The sequence below is a fragment of the Eptesicus fuscus genome, chromosome 7 (assembly GCF_027574615.1).
Source record: "Eptesicus fuscus isolate TK198812 chromosome 7, DD_ASM_mEF_20220401, whole genome shotgun sequence".
Lineage (NCBI taxonomy): Eukaryota > Metazoa > Chordata > Mammalia > Chiroptera > Vespertilionidae > Eptesicus > Eptesicus fuscus.
In genome coordinates, this window is record NC_072479.1 from 14,742,682 (window position 1) to 14,762,423 (window position 19,742).

Consider the following 19,742-nt stretch of genomic DNA (forward strand, 5'->3'; position numbering starts at 1 on the left):
CAGCAGATTAGATACAAATGAAGAAAAAATGCTGAATAGGAAGATAGAGCTGAAGACATTACCCAGAATGTAGCAAAGAAAGATAATGAAATACAGGCTAAGAAAAGGCATTTAAGAAAAAGGGTAAAATGAGAAAGACCAGTACACAGTTTAATAACAGAGTTTGAGAAGAATAAAATAGAAAGACTGATGGAGAGGCAATATTTTTAAATGACTAAGAATTTTCCAGAACTGGTGAACAATATGAATACTTAGATTGAAGTATCCCACCAAGTCTCAAGCAAGATTTTTTTAAAATCTATGTATTAACATGATTTTGTAAAATGGCATAATGCAAACAACAAAAAGAATATCTTTTTGAAAATCAGAATATTGATTTGGACTTACAGAAGGTTTCTCATCAGCAACAGTAGAGTTCAGAAGATAATGGAATATCTTCAAATTACTGAAGGAAGGTATTTGCTAACAGAATTATGTATCTGACTATGCCATCACTGAAGGGGGGGGAGGGAAGAAACAATTCAAAACAAAGACTGAGGAAATTTACCACAAAAGACCATTGCTAAAGAAATACCAAATATGTGCTACAGCAGTGGTCGGCAAACTGCGGCTCGCAAGCCACATGCGGCTCTTTGGCCCCTTGAGTGTGGCTCTTCCACAAAATACCACATGCGGGCGCGCACGTACAGTGCAATTGAAACTTCGTGGCCCATGCGCAGAAGTCGGTTTTCAGCTCCCAAAAGAAATTTCAATCGTTGTACTGTTGATATTTGGCTCTGTTGACTAATGAGTTTGCCAACCACTGTGCTACTGTATAGGGGGCGGGGGACAGAAAGAGGGCACCAGAGCAGTTACCACCAGGTCGGAATCCAACACTATGTGCCACCGACGCCCACCTGCCATGCACTCCAATTTCTTTTGTTTCTAAGTCCAGTGCGGCAACTCTCAAGGAGCAGCTGACTGTGAGTCTTCTTCAGGGAGAACGAAGCCCCCAGAGTAAGATTACAGTCGTTGGGCTGGTGCTGTTGGATGCCTGAGCCATCAGTATCTTAATGAAGGACGTGGCAGATACACTTGCTCTTGTTGATGTCATGGAAGACAAACTGAAGGGCGAGATGATGGGTCTCCACATGGCAGCCTTTTCCTTAGAACTCCCAAAACTGTCTCTGGCAGAGACTACAGTGAGACTGCAAACTCCAAGCTGGTTATTACCACAGCTGGGGCACATCAACATGAGGGAGAATGCCATCTTAATTTGGTCCAGCATAACGTGAACATCTTTATTATGGGGGGAGGGGAGTGTGTTTTTATCATGATTTATTACAGGAAAAGGATATAGATTCAAATCAGCTAAGGGAAGAAGCTTGTGAAGGGTCTAGCTGTCCTTTACCTGTGTAGCCAGGACAGGATGAATATCTTTAACTTCATCATTCCTAATGTTGTGAAATACACCCCAACTGCAATTTGCTTGTTGTTTCCAATCCAGTGAGTATCTTGACCTATGTGGCTTTCTCAAAAACCATTTTATTGGAAGTGGTTGCAATCTGGATTCAGCCTGCTTCCATTACCTGATGGGGGAGAGGCTGGGAGTTCACCCATTAAGCTGTCATGGGTGGGTCCTTGGGGAGCATGGAGATTCTAGTGTCCCTGTGTGGAGTGGAGTGAATGTTGCTGGTGTCTCCCCAAAGGATCTGCACCCTGATTTACAAAGGATCTGCACCCTGATTTAGGCAGCGATGCAGAAAGGAACAGCGGAAAGAAGTTCACAAACAGGTGGTTGAAAGTGCCTATGAGGTGATCAAACTGAAAGGCTACACACCCTGGGCCACTGGCCTGTCTGTGGCAGATTTGGCAGGAAGTATGATGAAGAATCTTAGGCGGGTGCATCCAATTTCCACCATGATTACGGGTCTCCATGGAATAAACGAAGACGTCCTCCTTAGTGCTCCTTCCTCTTGGGACAGAGTGGAACCTCTGATGTTGTGAAGGTGACTGACACCTGAGGAAGAGCCCGTTTGAAGAAGAGAGCAGATAACTTTGGGGGATCCAGAAAGAGCTACAGTTTTCAAGTCTTCTAATGTCCTACGACCTCACTGTCGAGGCTACAGCAGGATTTTAGTTGGAGATTGTGCATATTGCCCCTTTTATCTGATCTGTGACTAAAAACATCATTTTCCTAAAGGTAGAAATAGTAATGGTTCATAAAACCCTGCATCTGTGTCCTGATGCTGGACCATCCTTACCTTGTGTGAAATAGTTCCACCTCCTCAATGGCGCCACTGCCAATGCTGCATTACACTGTATTGCCCTTCAAACTAGATGTGTGTCCACTGGGTTATGTAACTTGTGGTTCCTTTACCAAACATGCCTCGTCCAACTTTTTTCCTCCAATCAATCACATCCTGGGATCCAAAGTATAAATTTAATATTGCATGTCATGTGCATAACTGTTTTAAAGGGTCTGATTTTGTGTACTGTCTGTGTCACACTCGTGTACATTGCCATGTAATGTAAAAAAGAAAAGTCCACATATAAACAAATAAATAATGCAGCCAATTATTCAAGTATCATACCAACTAGAACACCAAGTAAACCTTTAAAAAGCAGAAGGAAGGAAAAGAATGAAAGATGCAATAAAGCTTCCTCACAAAGATTTCCTTGGGAGCAGGTGTGTCTCCTTAGGCACATGTACTACCTATAAGATAAAGCACCCCATTTCAAGATCCCCTCTCAATCGTCCCACACACAGGACAACCCCGTGCCTCTGACACCCAAAGCCCTTTTTCTCTGGTACTGTTGGTGAAGTCATGCAGCAGGGTTGTTTTACACGCTTCCTGCACCACTCCCAAGGCATCTTTCCCAGAGAAAACTTAACCTTTTGCACTCGGATGTCGAGTGTGACTCGACACGGTTAGCATCGGTAGCAGCTCTTTTTATACTCTTTGAATGTATCAATAATTTGAAATATAAAAAAAATCCAAATAAGTAAGTTTGTATGAAAAGAAACTCCAGTTTTTTATTCTTCTGCCGCGCTTTGTAAAATCTGGGGTATTTAAAAAATTAAATCCCGAGTAGAATAAAGGAATCGAGAAAAAAGCAAGCGAGTGCAAAGGGTTAAGCATTTGAACCTCTACTACAATTTACCCATGTAGCTGACAATACATAAAGGACCAGACACACACAGTCTTCTCCTGCTGTATTTCAATCAATCCCTTTGCAATGTTCAATCAATCCCTTTGCAATGTTCAAGTAATAGTCATTTACAAATGGGGTTGAAAGAATAAACAGATTCTTAATTGGGGGACTGAGGGCAGCAGATCCCCAGACATGCTGACGTTAAAAGTCCAACAAAATGCCAAAGCAAAAGGTAGAGGTCATTCTAGGCACAGGTCTCCTTGTGCCCAGATATGCCTGCTCCTGTGACACAAGCTATCTTTCAGGGTTTCAAGTAAGTCGCACTGTTCCCCCTCCTTTCTGCTGCTTCCCTCTCTCACACACACATGCACTGGCCCAGAGTGTTAGAGGAATCTTTCCCTAAGAGCCTTGGGTTTTGAATTTACGCTCATTTCCTTCTGAGCCTGAAAAACACAAGCTGGATGGCATTTACTGCCATTTTATCCTCTCTCTGTCAAACAGACCATGACCTACATGTAACCATGTAGGAGGCACTGACCTGCGCCTGTCCATGGGCCAAGTTGCCTGATGTGACCACACACTGTGATACCTGTGGATGTCCTGAAGAAGAGTCATGCCCATTTCTCAGGGACACCAGGCCCATTCCATTGCTTCACCAAACCCAACAACATTTTTTCTTCCAGTCATTTTCTTCTTTGGGATTTTCTTTTCTCCTTTTTCATTCTATCAAAGTCAAATGCTGAAGAAATGCCTAAGACCAGTTGTCTGGAGAGTGACAGCAGGTGGCACTGAGAAAACCTGTCCATGTGGACCAAGCTCATTCCACAACTGATACACTTGGAGGGAAACAGTGCATTCTGAACAAGTCTCACTGCAATAAGAAAAAGGGAAAACCCCACAGCTTTCTGCCCAGGTCCCGCAAGAGATAGAGCTGGAGTCAGTGCTGCCCTTGAGTTTCACCAGAATGAGGCCAGACGCTGCAGGTAGGTTTTCCAGATGAGGCTAGACAGGGTGAAATGGTGGCCACAGGGTTGGCTATGATGATCCCCAGAGACTGTCACAAACTCACTGTTCCTGGGCAGGCAACTGGTACTACTTTCCTACCACCCTGCATCAACGCTCCTAACGCTTCCAACATCTCACCACCCAGGCTTACCATCTTCTTCCTGTTCTCACGCTCCCCCCAAAAAGTCCACCCACCCCTTTGTACATCCATTCAGATCTCAAGGGGCCAACCACTATTCTGATGAATAATCTGTAAACAGGGGCAGGCTAGAGCAGTCAGACTTCCAACTCCTACTAAAATTCTGAGTCCTGGGACCTTCATTCCCACCAGCCACCCCAAGTCTCCATAGCAACTCTAGCTTCACTTGTCTCCTTATACAACTAGAGCTCTTTGCCCCCTTGACCTAGTTTGTACCTATGTCACTTTGCCAAACTCAATTCTGGGGAGCCATTCTCTATGAATGCTGACCATTGCTGGCCCCTAACTCATGCCTCCTGACCTCAGCTGGGTTCCCTCTCAGACTTAGGAACCATTAGTGATTTCTTTGGGGTGACTCTTGCATTTTTCTACTGACTGTTACTTCTTCCTGTCTTTTCAAACTCAAACTCCACTCCAAGCTGCCCTCCTCTCTCTCAGGATCCAGCTCTCCCTGTCTGAGGCCACAAATATCTCTTTTTAAAGCTTTACCTGCCAAATACCATTCTATATTTTCTCATCCTCTGCTACCTCATGTCTGTTTCTGAAGATAGAATTCCACCTCCCTGGCTGTCCGTGACCTCACTATCTACTGCCTTCTTCTAGATCTGCCTATCAATATCTTCCTCCAATTTGCCTTTTCCAATCTTTCCTGTGCCAACAAATCCATCCCCTCTTTTTTCATTCACAGTCAAAACTCCTGAAAGAATGGTCCACATGAGCCCTGCCCCATTTCATGCCTACCACACCTGAGCACTGTGCAGTCTGCCTGCACAACAATCATTCTGACCCACTTTCAGAGTCTACTGATTATACCCAAATCATCCAATGTAGTGGGGTTTTCTCACTTCCCACCTTCCCTATCCACTACTCTATTCAACACTGATAGCAGTGGCCTCGCCCTGCCCTCTGGCCCCGCAGCAGCAAGGCTCTCCTCCCACTTTCCTGACCACTCCTGCTCTATCTCCTCTATCTTATCCCCTTCCTGTCACTCAAGGGCTCTGTCTTCAGCTTCTTCACCATTTCCTTTCATCCATTTCCACAGCTTCAAATATCACCTTTTAAAAAACCACACTCTAATTCTGCATGTATACTTGGTATCTTCTATTTGTCCTCCAAATCCACCCTCTCCCCTTCCCATCTAGATAACAGCAAAGGACTCTCTTACTCTCTTGCTTTTGTTGAGAAAAATCCCTTCTTCCCTCTCTTGCCTGGACTATGGCAAAAGCCTTAGAACTGTCCCTCTACCTTCAGTCTTAGCACCCCCACCTCATCCTCTGCCCTGCTGCCTGACCAGTCTCTGATCACACCAGTCCCTCACTCACTTTAAATGGCCCTCCACTGCCTGCCAAATGAGATGCAAACTCCTCAGCCCAATACGAAGCCTCTCTACATTATCCCTTTCCTGCCATTCCAACCTTCTCTCCCATTTCTCCCGCACTTATAACCTGTGCTCCAATGAAACTCACTACTCCTTTAAAATCCAATGCGTATGTCTATGAACACATTATTGACTATACTTCTTCATGTTGGGAATATCTACCCTTCCTCACTGCCTTATTTCTGTCCATCCTTTTAAGGTTCAGCTATGTTACCACCTTCATATATGCTTTCTCCATTGATTCCATGTGACTATACCACCCTCCCTTAAACCTGTGAGCCTCTCTTCTTTACCTCCTGTAACATCAGCATGTTCTAACTTTTATTTTAGTGTGGGAATCTAGGTGTCTGTGTATGTGAGTGTATATCTTACCTCCTATTAGATTATACACTTCCCAAAGGAAGGGACAATTGAGGTGTTGCAACCTTAAATCCAGGTATCCTGGAATCCAGAGATCCTGTGAGCAAACTGCCTTACTTAGAGCAGATGCTCAATAACTTTCTGTGGATGACTAACCATCCCAATTCTGAGAGGGGAACAAACAATTGAGAATTATTTCACCACAACTGGCATGAGATACCCCATTTTCAGAGACATTTCACAGTCAATTTGTCCTGGGAAAAGACTTCTTATCTCCTGGTCTTTCAGACAGCTAGGCAGAGGTCAAAATTTTTGCCTTTCAAATAACTGAAAAACAGAGCCACAAGATCCTATCCACTGTAGTCCAAATATGAAACCTGAGTCACTGCAATCCCATAGGATGTGGAGTCAGACCCCAGGATGTCTTGGGCAGCCAGACATGGCGACAGAGGCTTTGACCTTAGAGAAACACTAGGCAACGTTTCAGCTCCAGACAGTGGCCAACACACCCCTGTGAGCAGGACCAGGGAGGAGGTGTGAAGGCAGAGCCGACAAAGGCGGAATTTACCAATAGCTGGATTAAATTAAGTGTATTGGCCTTCAAAGTGCCTTACCTGCATTTCTTTCTTAGCATACTGAACTGTATTAATCTAAGAAAGAACACACACACACACACACACACACACACACACACACACGCCCCAGGTGAATTCACCCATCAGGGAGCTGGGTATGGGTGAAAAGATGCACAGGCTCATACAGGTTCAGTATTTACGAGGCTTTGAAATCTGTATGTAAGTCAGGACACGGCGCCCTAACAGATGATAGAGTCAGGCTACAAAAAGAAGTTGAACCAGAGTCAAGAGATGGGGGTTCTAGCCTATTCTGTCACCCAAAGGCTGTTCATCTTTAACGCAGTGCCTTTAAGGAATAAATGAAATAGCATATGTGAGGCAATCAAGAATAAACATACAATAAATTTTAACATACAATATTCACTCAAAAAAAAATCTGACTAGTTTTTTTTGTTTTTTTTCCCCTTCCCTAACCAGGCAAGTTGTTCGAATTCTTTAAGTCCGGGTTTCTTCATCTGAACAAATGAGAATAATAAAACTTGTCCCACTATTTTAACAGATTTTTTTTAAGAATGGATGAAATAGTAGACATGAAAACGCTTTAAAAGGTATCTGGAACAGTCAAAATATAAGGTGATGTTTTACTTTTAGGTAAAACAATTACTACAAAAAAATAGCCACCCCAAGATTGGAAAGGGGCTTTGTGAGTCACCAACGGGGCCAACACAAACCCCACCAAGGGTTACAATTCCGCCTGCTCAGCCACGCTCCTCTCGTCCTCTCCTCCCTCTTTTCCTGATTCTCTCCATTGGCTGCTTTTCTTTCTACATGTTTTCCCTCCCTTTAAAGTCTGAGGAGCAGACAAGGGCCCTGGGCTCCCCCTCAAAGCAGCTCCAAACCTGGGAGACAGGGACCCCTCACCAACCAGGCCGTGCAGCCCTCCACCAGCACAGACACACAGCAGCCACTGAGGGGAACCGGACCCAACCACGTGGCAGGGAGCAAGCCTCTGCCAGGGTCTTGACGAATGCCGGACTGGACATCTCTGTCCACAGGCATGGGTGCTCCTGGACTAGTCAGACAGGCAGATGGAGAGACAGAAACAAGACAGACTAAATAGCTTTGTCCTGTCAAACACCCATTTCCTGCCACGTTACAAAGCCCAGTTGGCACAGAGGTGAACACTGAACTGGATCTAGAGAACTTCATTATTTTTGGAACGGAGGCAGCATCAGTCACTCCTGAACAAAAGGCAGCTGTTAAATTGTTAAACACCTAATTAAAGTCAAACATCTGATAGAGACACTGAGAGCCCAAAGAAAATAAGAGACCCTCATTACTGACATAGTAAAATTTCCTAATACTATGGTCTCATGTACATAGGATTCAAACTTGGGGAGCCACACAAGGATATGGGCTCTTATAACTAAAAAGGCCTAATTCAGACCCAGAAATTCCATTACTAGATATATACCCAAAAGAATTGAAACCAAGGACCCAGATACTTGTATGCTAATGTGTACAGCAGCATTATTCACAACAGCCAAAAGGTGAAACAGCCCAACTGATGAATGAATAAGCAAAATGTGGTCTATACTTATGGTAGAATATTAGTCAGCCATGAAAAGGAATGGAGTGCTGATACATGCCATAACATGAATGGCCCTTGAAGACATTATTCTCAGTGAAATAAGCCAGACACAACAGGACAAATACTGTGTGATTCTACTTCTATGAAATATCTAGGATAGAAAAACTCAGTAACAGAAAGTAGATTAGAGGTAACCAGAGGCTGGAGAGAGGGAAGAATGGGAAGTTACTGCTTAGTGGTTACAGAGTTTCTGTTTGGAGTAATGAAAGAGTTTTGTAAATAGATAGTAGCGATAGTTGTCCAACATTATGAATATATTTAATGCCACCGAACTGTTTATAATTAAGAATGCTTAAAATGGCAAATTTTGTTATAAATATTTACCACAATAAAATAATGTTTACAGGGTCATAATTCACGTCATCGTCATCAATAGATATGACTTAGAGACTTAGCTTTCCTGAAATAGTTCAAAGAAATAAATCTTAAAACCACATTTCATGTAACTGAAAGAAAGTGTTTAATCTCACCTACAAATGCCACCGAGGTCCCTAACTAATCTCATATGCTTCCTTTTAACTCCATCATTTATCATGTAGATTGTCACAACATACCTAAACCTGAGATGCATGAAATGTGCTATCAACAGTTAGAATATTCAGGTAAACTGCAATTGTAGAATTATTATCACTGTCAATAATACATGAAAATCCATAGAAACAGAAAGTAAATTCATGGTTGTCAGAGGCTGGCGGGAGAGGGGATGGAGAGTGACTGCCAGTGAATAGAGGGTTTCTTTATGGGGTGATGAAAATGTGCAGGAATTAGACAGTGGTGATGATTGCATAGCTCTGTAACAGTACTAAAAACCACTGAACTATACACTTTAAAGGGTGAATTTTATGGTATATGAATTATATCTCCAGAGATGTTATTTAAAAATCAATATCTAAATAACTAAATAAATAAGGCATGCAGCCCAGGGAGCTCAGCTTGCAAGGATGGTCCTCTGAACTCATCGGAATCTTGTTTGGGCTGGAAAGTGTCTATTTCCCCAGAGGAAATTCCTGAGAAGACACTGCAAGAATGGATGGTGCACCCCACGAAGTGGTCATCTCAAAACCCAGGCCCACTGGTCTAGGTCTTCTGGTAAGTCTACCAAGGGATCAGAACCAAAGAGGACCCAGCAGAAATGATGAGCATGAACGAGTAGCTAGGGAAAGGGACTGTAAGGAAAGACACCTAAAGTGACCACACAGCAGCCAGAACAGAACAAGCATTCAGTTGTTTGCCCACCACACATGACCAGGGGGCTCTGGCACCAGAGTTTCCACAGAGCGAACCCAAGCAAGGTTCCATGAGGCTAACTCAAGGTAGTTTCTTCCAAGATGGGCAGAGAGTGAGTTCCTCCTCCTCCTCTTCACCTCATGAGAACAGAAAGAACATATGCTTTGAAAGTCTAAAAGACCTGGATTAAATTCCAGTTCCAATACTGTCAGGGTGACCTTGGCCATATTACTCAAGGTCTTTGGTTCTCAGTTTCCGCACCTGAAAAATATTTTTAAGGATGACATGATACTAAGTGCATGAAGCACCAAAAACATTGCTGGAGACACCAGGCATTCCATAAGTGGTAGTTATCACTCCTACCCCATAAATATAAAAATATAGATGTTATTCTTCAATATAGTTTATTTTTTTAATAAAAATGTAAACATGATGACTCCGTGGATCATAGAAGCAGGGGCTGGGAGAGGGAGGGGGTTGGTGTGGGGAGCAAGGCACACTTAATTACAAGTTTTCCAGGCCACTCTTTGATGATGAGGTTATTTTTGCTTCAGGAAACTAAAAGCTAATCTGTCACTTAAGATGTGAAATTATAGTCCTTTCCTATTCTGATAAGATGCTATATGGAACTGTTCCCTCCCTTTATCTATAAACCTCTAAAACTTCCTATATAATAAAAGGCTAATATGCAAATAGACCGAACGGTGGAACAACCAGTTGCTATGATGAGCACTGACTACCAGGGGTCAGACACTCAACGCATGAGCTGCCCCCTGGTGGTCAGTGTGCTCCCACAGGGGGAACGCTGCTCACCCAGAAGCCGGGCTCATGGCTGGCGAGTGCAGCGGTGGTGACGGGAGCCTCTCCTGCCTCCTGCCTCGGCACCAGCACTAAGGATGTCCGACTGCCAGCTTAGGCCGCTCCCCATGGACATCCCCCGAGGATGCAAGAGGGCACAGGCCAGGCTGAGGGACAAACGCCCCCTCCCTACCGTGCATGGATTTTGTGCACCGGGCCTCTAGTTTGCTATATATATATATTTAAAAAAATAGTTTATTTTACAAAGCCAAGGTTTACATTTAAAGCAAAGTTTTATTTTCCAGGCAGTCTGTCCTTCTGTACTGAGGGGTTGTGTTTAGATTTGAGGAATTCATGTTGGAAAGCGGGGAGTTTATTTGCCCAGGTGGTGTCCTTCCTGCTCACAGTGGCCCTATTTCCAGATATTCGAGGCTGAAGGCAGGGAGCCTTTGCCTCAGCTGTGAGAAGATGGCAGTGTGGAGTGGACAGCTGCTGGGCATAAGGAAACCATGCATTCCAAATGGTCCCACAGTCCTGGGATTCTAACTGGCCTCAGGAAGGCTGACAGTCATCAAGAAAACCTAGTATATGCCAGGACTCTTCACTGATTTTTCACTTCTCCCTTGATTACTCCAGTATTAGCCAGAGCACCTCAGATTCTGTTTCTCTTTGTTTTACATTTCCATCCTTGAAATTTTGAGTGTCAGCCATCCAACAACATGTAAAAAGCTGTTTGAAATGCTTTGAAAGTTGTTTCATGGTGCTGCTTCTTCAAACTCTAGTGCTCTGCTCTTTGATAAGAATAACTGATATTTGCACAGCGATTCACTTATTTTCCCATTCAGAGCCTCGCAGATGCCCCAAGAATTTGACTGGATAAAGACTATTATCTCCATTTTATGGATTAAAAATATGAGACCTGATTCCTTCAAAACTCTGAGAGAAAGAGATCAAGACAGAGACTGTGAGTCCAGTCATGGCCTTATTTATTTCATCTTTCTTTCTTTCTTTTGCTAACTAGTATCTTTGAAAGGTTGTAGCCCAACATGGATTATTTTGGAAGGAAATATGTGTGTATGTGTGTGTGTATGACTGAACATGACACAATGGTTACAAAGTAAATAGAGCTTAATTGAGTAATCAAGACAACATTTCTGCCCACAGGCAATCCGGGGAAGAACATGCATTTACTGTCTGGATTTTGGCTTGGTTCTCTAAAGGACAGGAGACAAGATTACTTTATTTCCCTTTTAGCTGGCTCAAGTGGGCAGCACCATGTGTAGCTGAGTGTATGAAAAGAAACAGAAACCCCTGTTGGCAAATTGGCAGCTTGAATATTTCATGAAATTATCGCAATACTATGTTTTGAAATGGTGGCATCCTCCAGGGATCTCAAAGGCCACATCTGTAAGCAAAGTCTGGCTCGTGCCTCTGTCGTAAAGCTAGAGACCAAAACCGCCTCAAAGGCCCCTCAGTTTCTGGGAGACAATGTGTGAACGTATCAACAAGTGAGCCCATGAACACTTCAAGGATGATGGGAATGTCAGCGGCAGGTCCTCGATGAACTCCCTTCCATGTGCTGAATTTAGGCCACGACTCCCTATTTCAATGTCCCCTGGGAAGAAATAAGAATCGTCCTAAGAGACCAACCCTGAAAAGGAAGCAAGGAGAAGCCTTTGTTCTTCCAACTCAGAAAAATTCATGGCAGCCTGTCCTCAGGCCAGCTGCGACCTAAATGTCCCCACGGTTTTCATCCTGTAGTTAATCTATGTCTCCGTGCCTTGGCCAACAGCAAAGCTGGCCAGTCCACAAAGAACGCCCAACAGCTCGTCAAGGGAAGTCCTATAACACAGTCTGCTCTCATCACTCCACTCTCCCTAAGGGGCTGAGACAAGCCTAGATTGGGGCAGAAAGGAAGGGAGCAAATAAAAAAGGCTTGGAGGCATACCACTTGCAGACAAAAGAGTGACCTGAATTTTGCTGGAGTTCCTTATGGATATGTATGAACTTTACAGTCTAAAAAATTATTTTTAAACCCTTCCAGTGATAGATATCCCCACCTACCCCCCATGCTGTTTCCAAATCTAACATCTCAGAAATTATTTTAGCCAGTACAAAAGTAGGTTTGTGGGGGAGGGCAGGGAGGACACGGGAAGGTTAAGAGGCTGACTATCCAGAAACACTAGCAGTGCTCTCCTCCTGGGTTTAACATACACCAAGGGTGGTCAAGAGAAAGCAGGTGGGAAAAGAGAATGAAGAATTTTTCTGTCACATCCCTGCCTGAGTGACTGACTCTCTAGGAGCCTCTGTTTTCTCAACTGGAAACAGAGTTTGTCCCTATACAGTTCTGGTCCTAGAAAGTAAATTCCCAAAGAGACATTGCATTTATTCTATGTCTGTCTGACAAACCTTCAAAGCACGTGAGTCTAGACCACCCCATCTCTCTCTCTCTCTCTCTCTCTCTCTCTCTCTCTCACAAACACACACACACACACACACACACACACACACACACACATGGGAGAGCACAAGAAGGCCATTTTAAAGTGAGTATGTTCTAGAGAGCATGATTTGGAGGGATTTTTAGAAGGGGAGGGGGACTGAGAGGTTTTGGTCTTACCACTTAACCGTCCCCATTCCTCACCCTCTGTTCAAAGCCAGATTAACTATTCCTTTACTTCCCTTGATCTCTGGGGAAGTAAGAGCCTATTTTCAACCTCTATTTGACTCCTGAGCTCCAAGCCCAAAGTGCTCTCCTTATGTCCCTTAAATTCCATTTAAATTTAACTCAGTTCCATAAGTAGTAACTGTGCTCCCCAAATTACCCCACAGACACCCCCTGTCAGCTGGGCCTCTTCCTGTGTTGCCTCTTCCAGACATCTCCCGCCAGCCCTGCTCCCTGAAGTCCCAGCCATTTCACAGCTCTGCTCCTCAGGGCAGCCCTCCGGGGCTCCACCCACACAATGCACTAGGCTGGGACTGCTGCAAGGCTCTCAGGGTCCCCAGGCTCCTGGGAACCTGAGACTCCACTCCAGTTCCATTCTCTCCACAAGCAGCTGCCTCCAAGTGCTCCTAAAGCCCGGCAGGAAACAGCAGGGAAGTCTGTGACGTGTGACGTTGGGCCAGGGAGGCCTGGTCTTGAACAAATAAGCACTCCATCCAGAAATTAAGATGCAGAAGACCTTTTCCACAGTTCCTAGGTTTGAGGTTCAAACAATCACATTATTACTTCGGCCCTCCATTTTGCTTTTTCTGTGATAGGTTCCATTAAAGTTTCTGCGCCTTCCCTTCAAACAGCAGTGAAAAGCATTCCATTTTTGCAAAGGGATCCTATCACATTTTCTATAGAGTATCTAACCTTGAGGTACATGTAAACAGGTGTTTACTAAATTATTTTAATAATGACAGTCATGGCTTGGAGTGTTGTTTCATTATCGGAATGTTTAACACTCATGTCGCCAAATATTTAGCACCTGATATTTTGCAGAACCATTCCCGTGCCTTTTTTGTCAGTCTTCTGCTCTCCTCCACTGTGCCCATCATTCACTTAGGCAACAGTGAGGATGGACTCTAAAAACAGACTAAATCAGTGTGATTATTTTGCTAATTAGTCTCGCAAGTAAGTCTCCAGGTGTTTCCCAATCTATCAGCTTTCTTTAGTCCACATTAGAAAATAAAATTGTCCCCTGATTTTGAATGCTGAGCACTGATTCCAGAGTCCCGGAATGAATGGTTGAGAGGACACTGGCTGACATGTAACTACCAAATAACAAAACAGCTGTAACACCAGGCAGGAAGAATTACTGTAAAAGGAAGAAAGTGCTGTCAGCCCTCCCTCGCCCTCTCTTAACACGGTGGCAAGGGGTTTCTCAGACCTCATAGAACTTGCCACAACAACTAAGAAAGCCAAGTGAAGAAAGAGATAGAAAAGAAAACACCAGGAGTTGGAAAACATCACTAAAAATGAGAACAAATCTCAGTTATTTCCTAAGCTAGATCTCCGGAGCTGTTCTGCCATTACCCCAGCAGGAGACCAGCCAGACTCATAAACAGAAATCAGCTGTGAAGTATACCCAGTTGTTTTTGGTTTTTTTCCTTAATGAAGTTAGGGAAATGTTTTCTTATCTTTGAGCTGACAAGCTTTGTAACCCTATAGGTTAGGGTTTCCAGATCCCAATTTTTAGGTCGCCTCATGCTCCACCAGCCCCTCTGGTTAAACCGTCCATGGTAAATTAGGGAGAAAATTAATACACAGCCATAACAAATTCAGCTAATCACCCAAAAGGCGCCCTCAAGGCTCTGTAGGATGCTGTCTGTGCGAAAGGTAAACAGAAGTTTGAGGTAAGAGTGTGCAATAGAGTGGGAGAAATCCAAAGTGGGTTTTCATTGCCAGAGGGTAGCAAAGTCACCAAGGGACTCAGTCATACTGATGTGTGGTGGCATGGGAACACACACTGGTCTTTGGAGTTCTCTGTACCGAGGGAGGTGTGGGCATGATGAAAGAGTCACTGCGGACAGGAAATTCTCTTCAAACCCTCCTGACATCTTCCCCACCAAACCCAACAGGAGTGCCCCTGTACTGACTCCTAAGCACTGGAGCGCCACCTACTGGGGGAGGCAGAAACTACAGCCCCTTTAAGTCTTGCTGGGTGTGCACTCATTGGTTCTTGCAGGCAAGCATTCATTCTGACATGTATTAAGGGCCTAGGATGAGCCAGAGCCTGTACTAGGAAGTGGGGATGAAAAGATGGGCAGGGTCTCAAAAGCCGCATTCAGTATGCTCCTTGGACTCCTTCCGTCTAGGCCTTATACACAGAAGAACCCACCTCGGGCAGTTACCTCAAAGAGGAAACTGAAGGAGGAGTCCTAAGTCATCACCAAGGCTCAGAGACGGCTCCAGGGGCTACTGGGTCACCACTGCATTTGCAGAATACTATACCTGCAGAGGAGCATCTACCTGTAGAGAACCATTCTCACTTAATATGAGATAGAAATGTCCAGTCTTAGGAGACCGCATTACCAATATTCCTCTGCAACACACTGGGTCCCCAAAAGTGCATTGTGTAGTCTATTTACAAGAGCTTTTCCCTAGTGTGTGTGTGTGTGTGCACGTGTGTGTGTACAAGTATGCCCTTAACACTGTTAGCATGTGCTCTATTGAAATGATGAATAATTGATTCTTATAATATAATATGTAGTTTTCCGATATGCTGCAAAGTATCTGAGCAATACTAGGAACAATATTTTGAACTTCAATAGCCCTTTTTCTCCAGTTTCCTTCATGCAGTATCCAGAGAAAGAGAAGCTAATGTCATGCTTTCTTTAACCTGCACAAGCTGAGGTGCAAGCAACATTGTCCTTTGACCATTTATTTGTAAAGAGAGTTAACGATGATCATTATTAATCCTTTATTATAATTACTATTCTGGTGTGTTGCTAAGTAGTTAAAAAGAAAGCACACTGCGTCTTCCACTCCCAGAACATGTTTCTCCCCTCTTCCCTGCCTCCAGCAGATAAGGGACACATCGATGTCTTATTTGTTAAATGTCTGACTATTAAGAAACCCATTTGCTAACTGTAGACCAAAATGGAAAATCAACCCAGAAAAGTGGAAGGCTAGGGTGGGACCAGAGCAGAGAGGGCACGAGAGGTGAGGCCTACATGAGCCATTTCCAGCCTGAAACCCAGGGTCAGAGCCAGTCCTTCAGGGAACTTCCAGGCTGTTCCCATGCACTGACCACCACCTCCATGCCTGGACTCTCCACACACACACACACACACACACACACACACACACACACACACTAGAGAGAGAGCGCTGGGAGAGAAAGGGCTGATGTGGTCCGTGCCTTAGAGCCTGTCAGGAAGAAAAGCCCCACCACGGGCAACTTTTTCAGTTCTCTCTTCGTTGGTTCCTCATCATCACTGCTCTGAGGTAATCATTGGGCTTCTCCTCTCTCTCCTGAAATTCTAACCCCCAATTACGTTCCATTGCCCCTTTGGTTATTAACAACCCCTTCCTTGTAAATATCCATGCTCTTCCAAGTCTGCTTCTCCCCACCTTTGTCACCCTTCTCCTTTCTCCCCCCAAAACACCTGGGCAATGCCAAAGAGGCAGAGGGGGGGTGGTGGGAAATGGAGGGAGACAGGGATCCTGGTGCTCTTTCACCTGAAAACCGCATCCAGGAATGGAGGCAAAATCACTCCTGTGAATTATATAATCACTGCAGCTTCTAGGGAGAGAACTGGAATCCAGGTTGCCATAGTGTTCGTAGGCATGTTGCTGGAAAGGGAGAGCTCCTGGCCCTGCCTGCTCTCTCCCTTCCCCTCCATCTGCGCACAAACCTCTCCAGGGTCAGCTCCTACTTTCAATGTCTGCTCCCTGCATGTGTGTGTGAGTAGGGGGCTGCTGGGGGCAAAAGGGGCAAAAGAAAGGAAAAGGGCTAAGAAGGGGTTTATCCTGCACTAAGTGGAGACCTTGTGAACTATTTAAGGTTCTCATTATGTGAATAATCATCATTACCACAGTGCACTGCCATTGCTAGTAGAGTAAGAACAATACTACTGAGCTCCCCTCTTCAAGGCTGCTTAAACGGAGCCGAGAACTTGGAAGGGAGCATACCCCCCCCCCCCCCCGGCTCATCACAAAAATCACCCTTTCCTTTGTGTCTCTCATTCCCTCCCACCTAATCCATCCGCTATTCCAAGAGCTAGGAAAGGGACAGGGGAACAGGTGGGGGTTGGGACATGGGGTAGAGAAATCAAGGGACAGGGCTGCCTTTGTAACTCCAAAGCCCCAGCTGACCCGAAGACCCATGCATGACTCTTGACAAAATTCTTCCTACCAAAAGAGGCCCAAATCCCCACACTGCCACCCAAACTCGATAGCAGAGGGACAATGAGCCCCCAAATCAGTTTCAGGATGGACAATGGATAGAGACCAGGCAGGTGGGGTGCCTGGCAGCCTCTGGCTCTAAAGCAGGGGTGGGGAACCCTTTTTCTGCCAAGGGCCATCTGGGTATTTATAACATCATTCAGGGGCCATACAAAACTATCAACGTAAAAATTAGCCTGCTCTATTTGGCCAAACATTTAATTAACTCACTCCTAATGCCTTGGCAGGGCCAGACCAAATGATTTCGTGGGCCTTTATAAGGTTGGCCGGTCGTTCCCCAAATGGTGGAAATGGGGGCAAAAGGAAGGAAGGAGGCTGGCAAAAAGAAACATGGAGACAGCCCCTCCCCCAGGCTGGTCCTCAGAGGATCACCTGAAGTACCCCAATAAGTAACAGGACCAACAGCGACAGGTATTCCGGAGGAAGAGATGGAAAGGAAGAGTGTACACAGGGAGGCTTGGGAAACTGGAAGGGAAAAAGGAAGCGGCAACACCCAGAGAGAGAGAAAGCCTTCTGCCACACTCCAGCCAGACCACCCCTCTCCACTCCATCATGACCTTAATTGCCGAGTGATGCCAAAAAATAATAACTTGTTAATAAGGAGAGCGAGGGAGAAAGTTTCCAGGAAGTGGGGAGTTACTTGAAAGCCTTTCTCCCCTCACAGGGGGAGCTGGTGACACTTGATGCCCATGATGGAGAGGCTTGGAGAAAGAACACTGGGCAACAGTGTGGAGCCCGTGAGCTCGGCACACCGTTTATCTCCTTAAGACATGAAAAAGCAAAGCCCACACACCTCCGACTCTTACCGCTGACGTCCTCAGGTGCTAGCCTATATGTGGGTGCGAACAAGAACACACGGGGCGTGGGCACCCTCGGGGTCAATGACAGTGGAGAGGCGGGTGGGTGTGGGTGAGCGGTGGGGGTGAGGCGCAGACTCGCATCTGCACCCGCGGCTCCCTGAGCCTCTCGCTGAGCGCGCTGCCCAGAGCAGGGGCCCCCCTGGAAGCCAGGAGGACTCCGGGCGGCGGCCCGGGCGCGGGGCCGGCCTGGTGCGGGGTGCGCGCGCGCGCTCCCTGCCGCGCCCCGAGCGAAGCGAGGGACCCCAGCCGGCGGGGTTGAAGGACGGCGGCGCCCCCTTCCCTACGCGCGGCGGCCCGGGCAGTTGGGCTTTCCAGGCAAACGTGAAAAAGCGAGGCTGAAGCAGACACTTGGGGAACTTTTCCCCCTCGCCTGGAATTTCATAGGAAACACATGCGCCGAAGAAGCCGGCACGAGAGGGGGAGGGGCGGGAATTTTCCGCTTGGTCTCGCGGGGTTCGGGCCCGGGTCCCGCCGCTCTGGCGAGGCGGAGGCGCCCCGGGCAACTCCGCAGGGACCGTCCCCCCGCGAGCCGGAGCCGGGCGGGGAGGTCCGGAGCCCGCGCCAGGGCCTTGGCCAGGCTGTGGGGCCAGCCTTACCTTGGTGGTTTTCCTCCGGGATGTACATCCTCGTGTTTTCATTGACCATCCACCAAAAATTGTTTTAAAAAGCGAAGAAGCCACAAAGAGGCAGAAATGTCAAAACACCCTCAGCGGGTCTGGATTAATCCCTCCTCCGAGGCTGGCGGCTTTCGTGCAAAATTCAAGGAAGCGGTGGAGCTGCGGTGTTTCTTCTTCCCTTCGGATGATTACCTGATTCCCATTATTGCATCAAACACCAAAAACTGCTCCTTTCCACTACTGCCTCCTTGAGTGAAATTGTAATGCATCCTCAGTACATCCGGGCCCCTTCCAAGAATTTAGCCCCGCACCTCTGGCGGCTACACCGTTTGAAAAAACCAACCAAGGGAGGCGGCGCGAGAAGAGGCAGAGAGGAGGGGCGAGGGCAGCGATGGACCCCAGACCAGGAGGGCCCGAGGGGCAGAAGAGTCTCGCCGCTCAGGCCAGACTCGAGGCCCCGGCTCGGCTCCGCTCGGTCAAGAAGCTCCCGCAACTCCGGAGGCGCGGAGGCAGGAAGAGGCTCCGCCGCTCCGGGCCGCTCCGCGCCGAGCACCGTTCTGGCAGGAGCTGTTTCTGCAGAGGCTGAGAGAGGGAGACACGGGCGCGCGAGAGCGCCGCGCTCACCGCCTCCAGCCCAGCCCGCCGCCGCGCCCGCGCCCGCGCCCTCCCCGCCCGCCCGCCCGCCCGGCGCGCTGGAGGCAGACGCGCTGAACGCTTCCAGATGTGGCGCGGCGGCGGCGACGGCGGCGGCGCGCGGAGACCGGGCGCACGACGCAGGGCGCACAGCGCGGACCGAGCCCCTGGTGAGCACAAGCTCGGCCCTCGGCCGCGCCGCCGACCAGCCCTGCTGCCCACATGACGTCAAAGGGCGCAGGCTAGGTGCGGGCCTGGAGAGGGCGGCGGTGGGGGCTGCGCACCGCGCCCCCCGGGGGCGGGGCGTGGGCGGACGTGGGGCGCGGGCGCCGCGCTGACACCCGTCGTGCGCCCCGCCACCTCCTGCGACCCGCCTCAGTTATCCCCGGGCAGCGCCAGCGCATCCCTG

At 47.0% G+C, this 19,742-nt stretch overlaps 1 protein-coding gene and 1 pseudogene across 1 annotated transcript in view; one reads left to right on the forward strand and one right to left on the reverse strand.

Annotated features, from left to right (window-relative positions):
- CACNA1C (calcium voltage-gated channel subunit alpha1 C) overlaps window positions 1-19,148 on the reverse strand; it is a 592,062-nt gene extending 572,914 nt beyond the window's left edge. Inside the window, exon 1 of the mRNA XM_054718756.1 lies at window positions 18,680-19,148. Within this exon, the coding sequence (XP_054574731.1) occupies window positions 18,680-18,728 (49 nt within the window). The 5' untranslated portion in view covers window positions 18,729-19,148. The remainder of the gene's footprint in view (window positions 1-18,679) is intronic.
- On the forward strand, window positions 1,038-2,163 carry LOC103296759 (L-lactate dehydrogenase A chain-like; annotated as a pseudogene).
- Window positions 19,149-19,742: the final 594 nt, after the last annotated feature.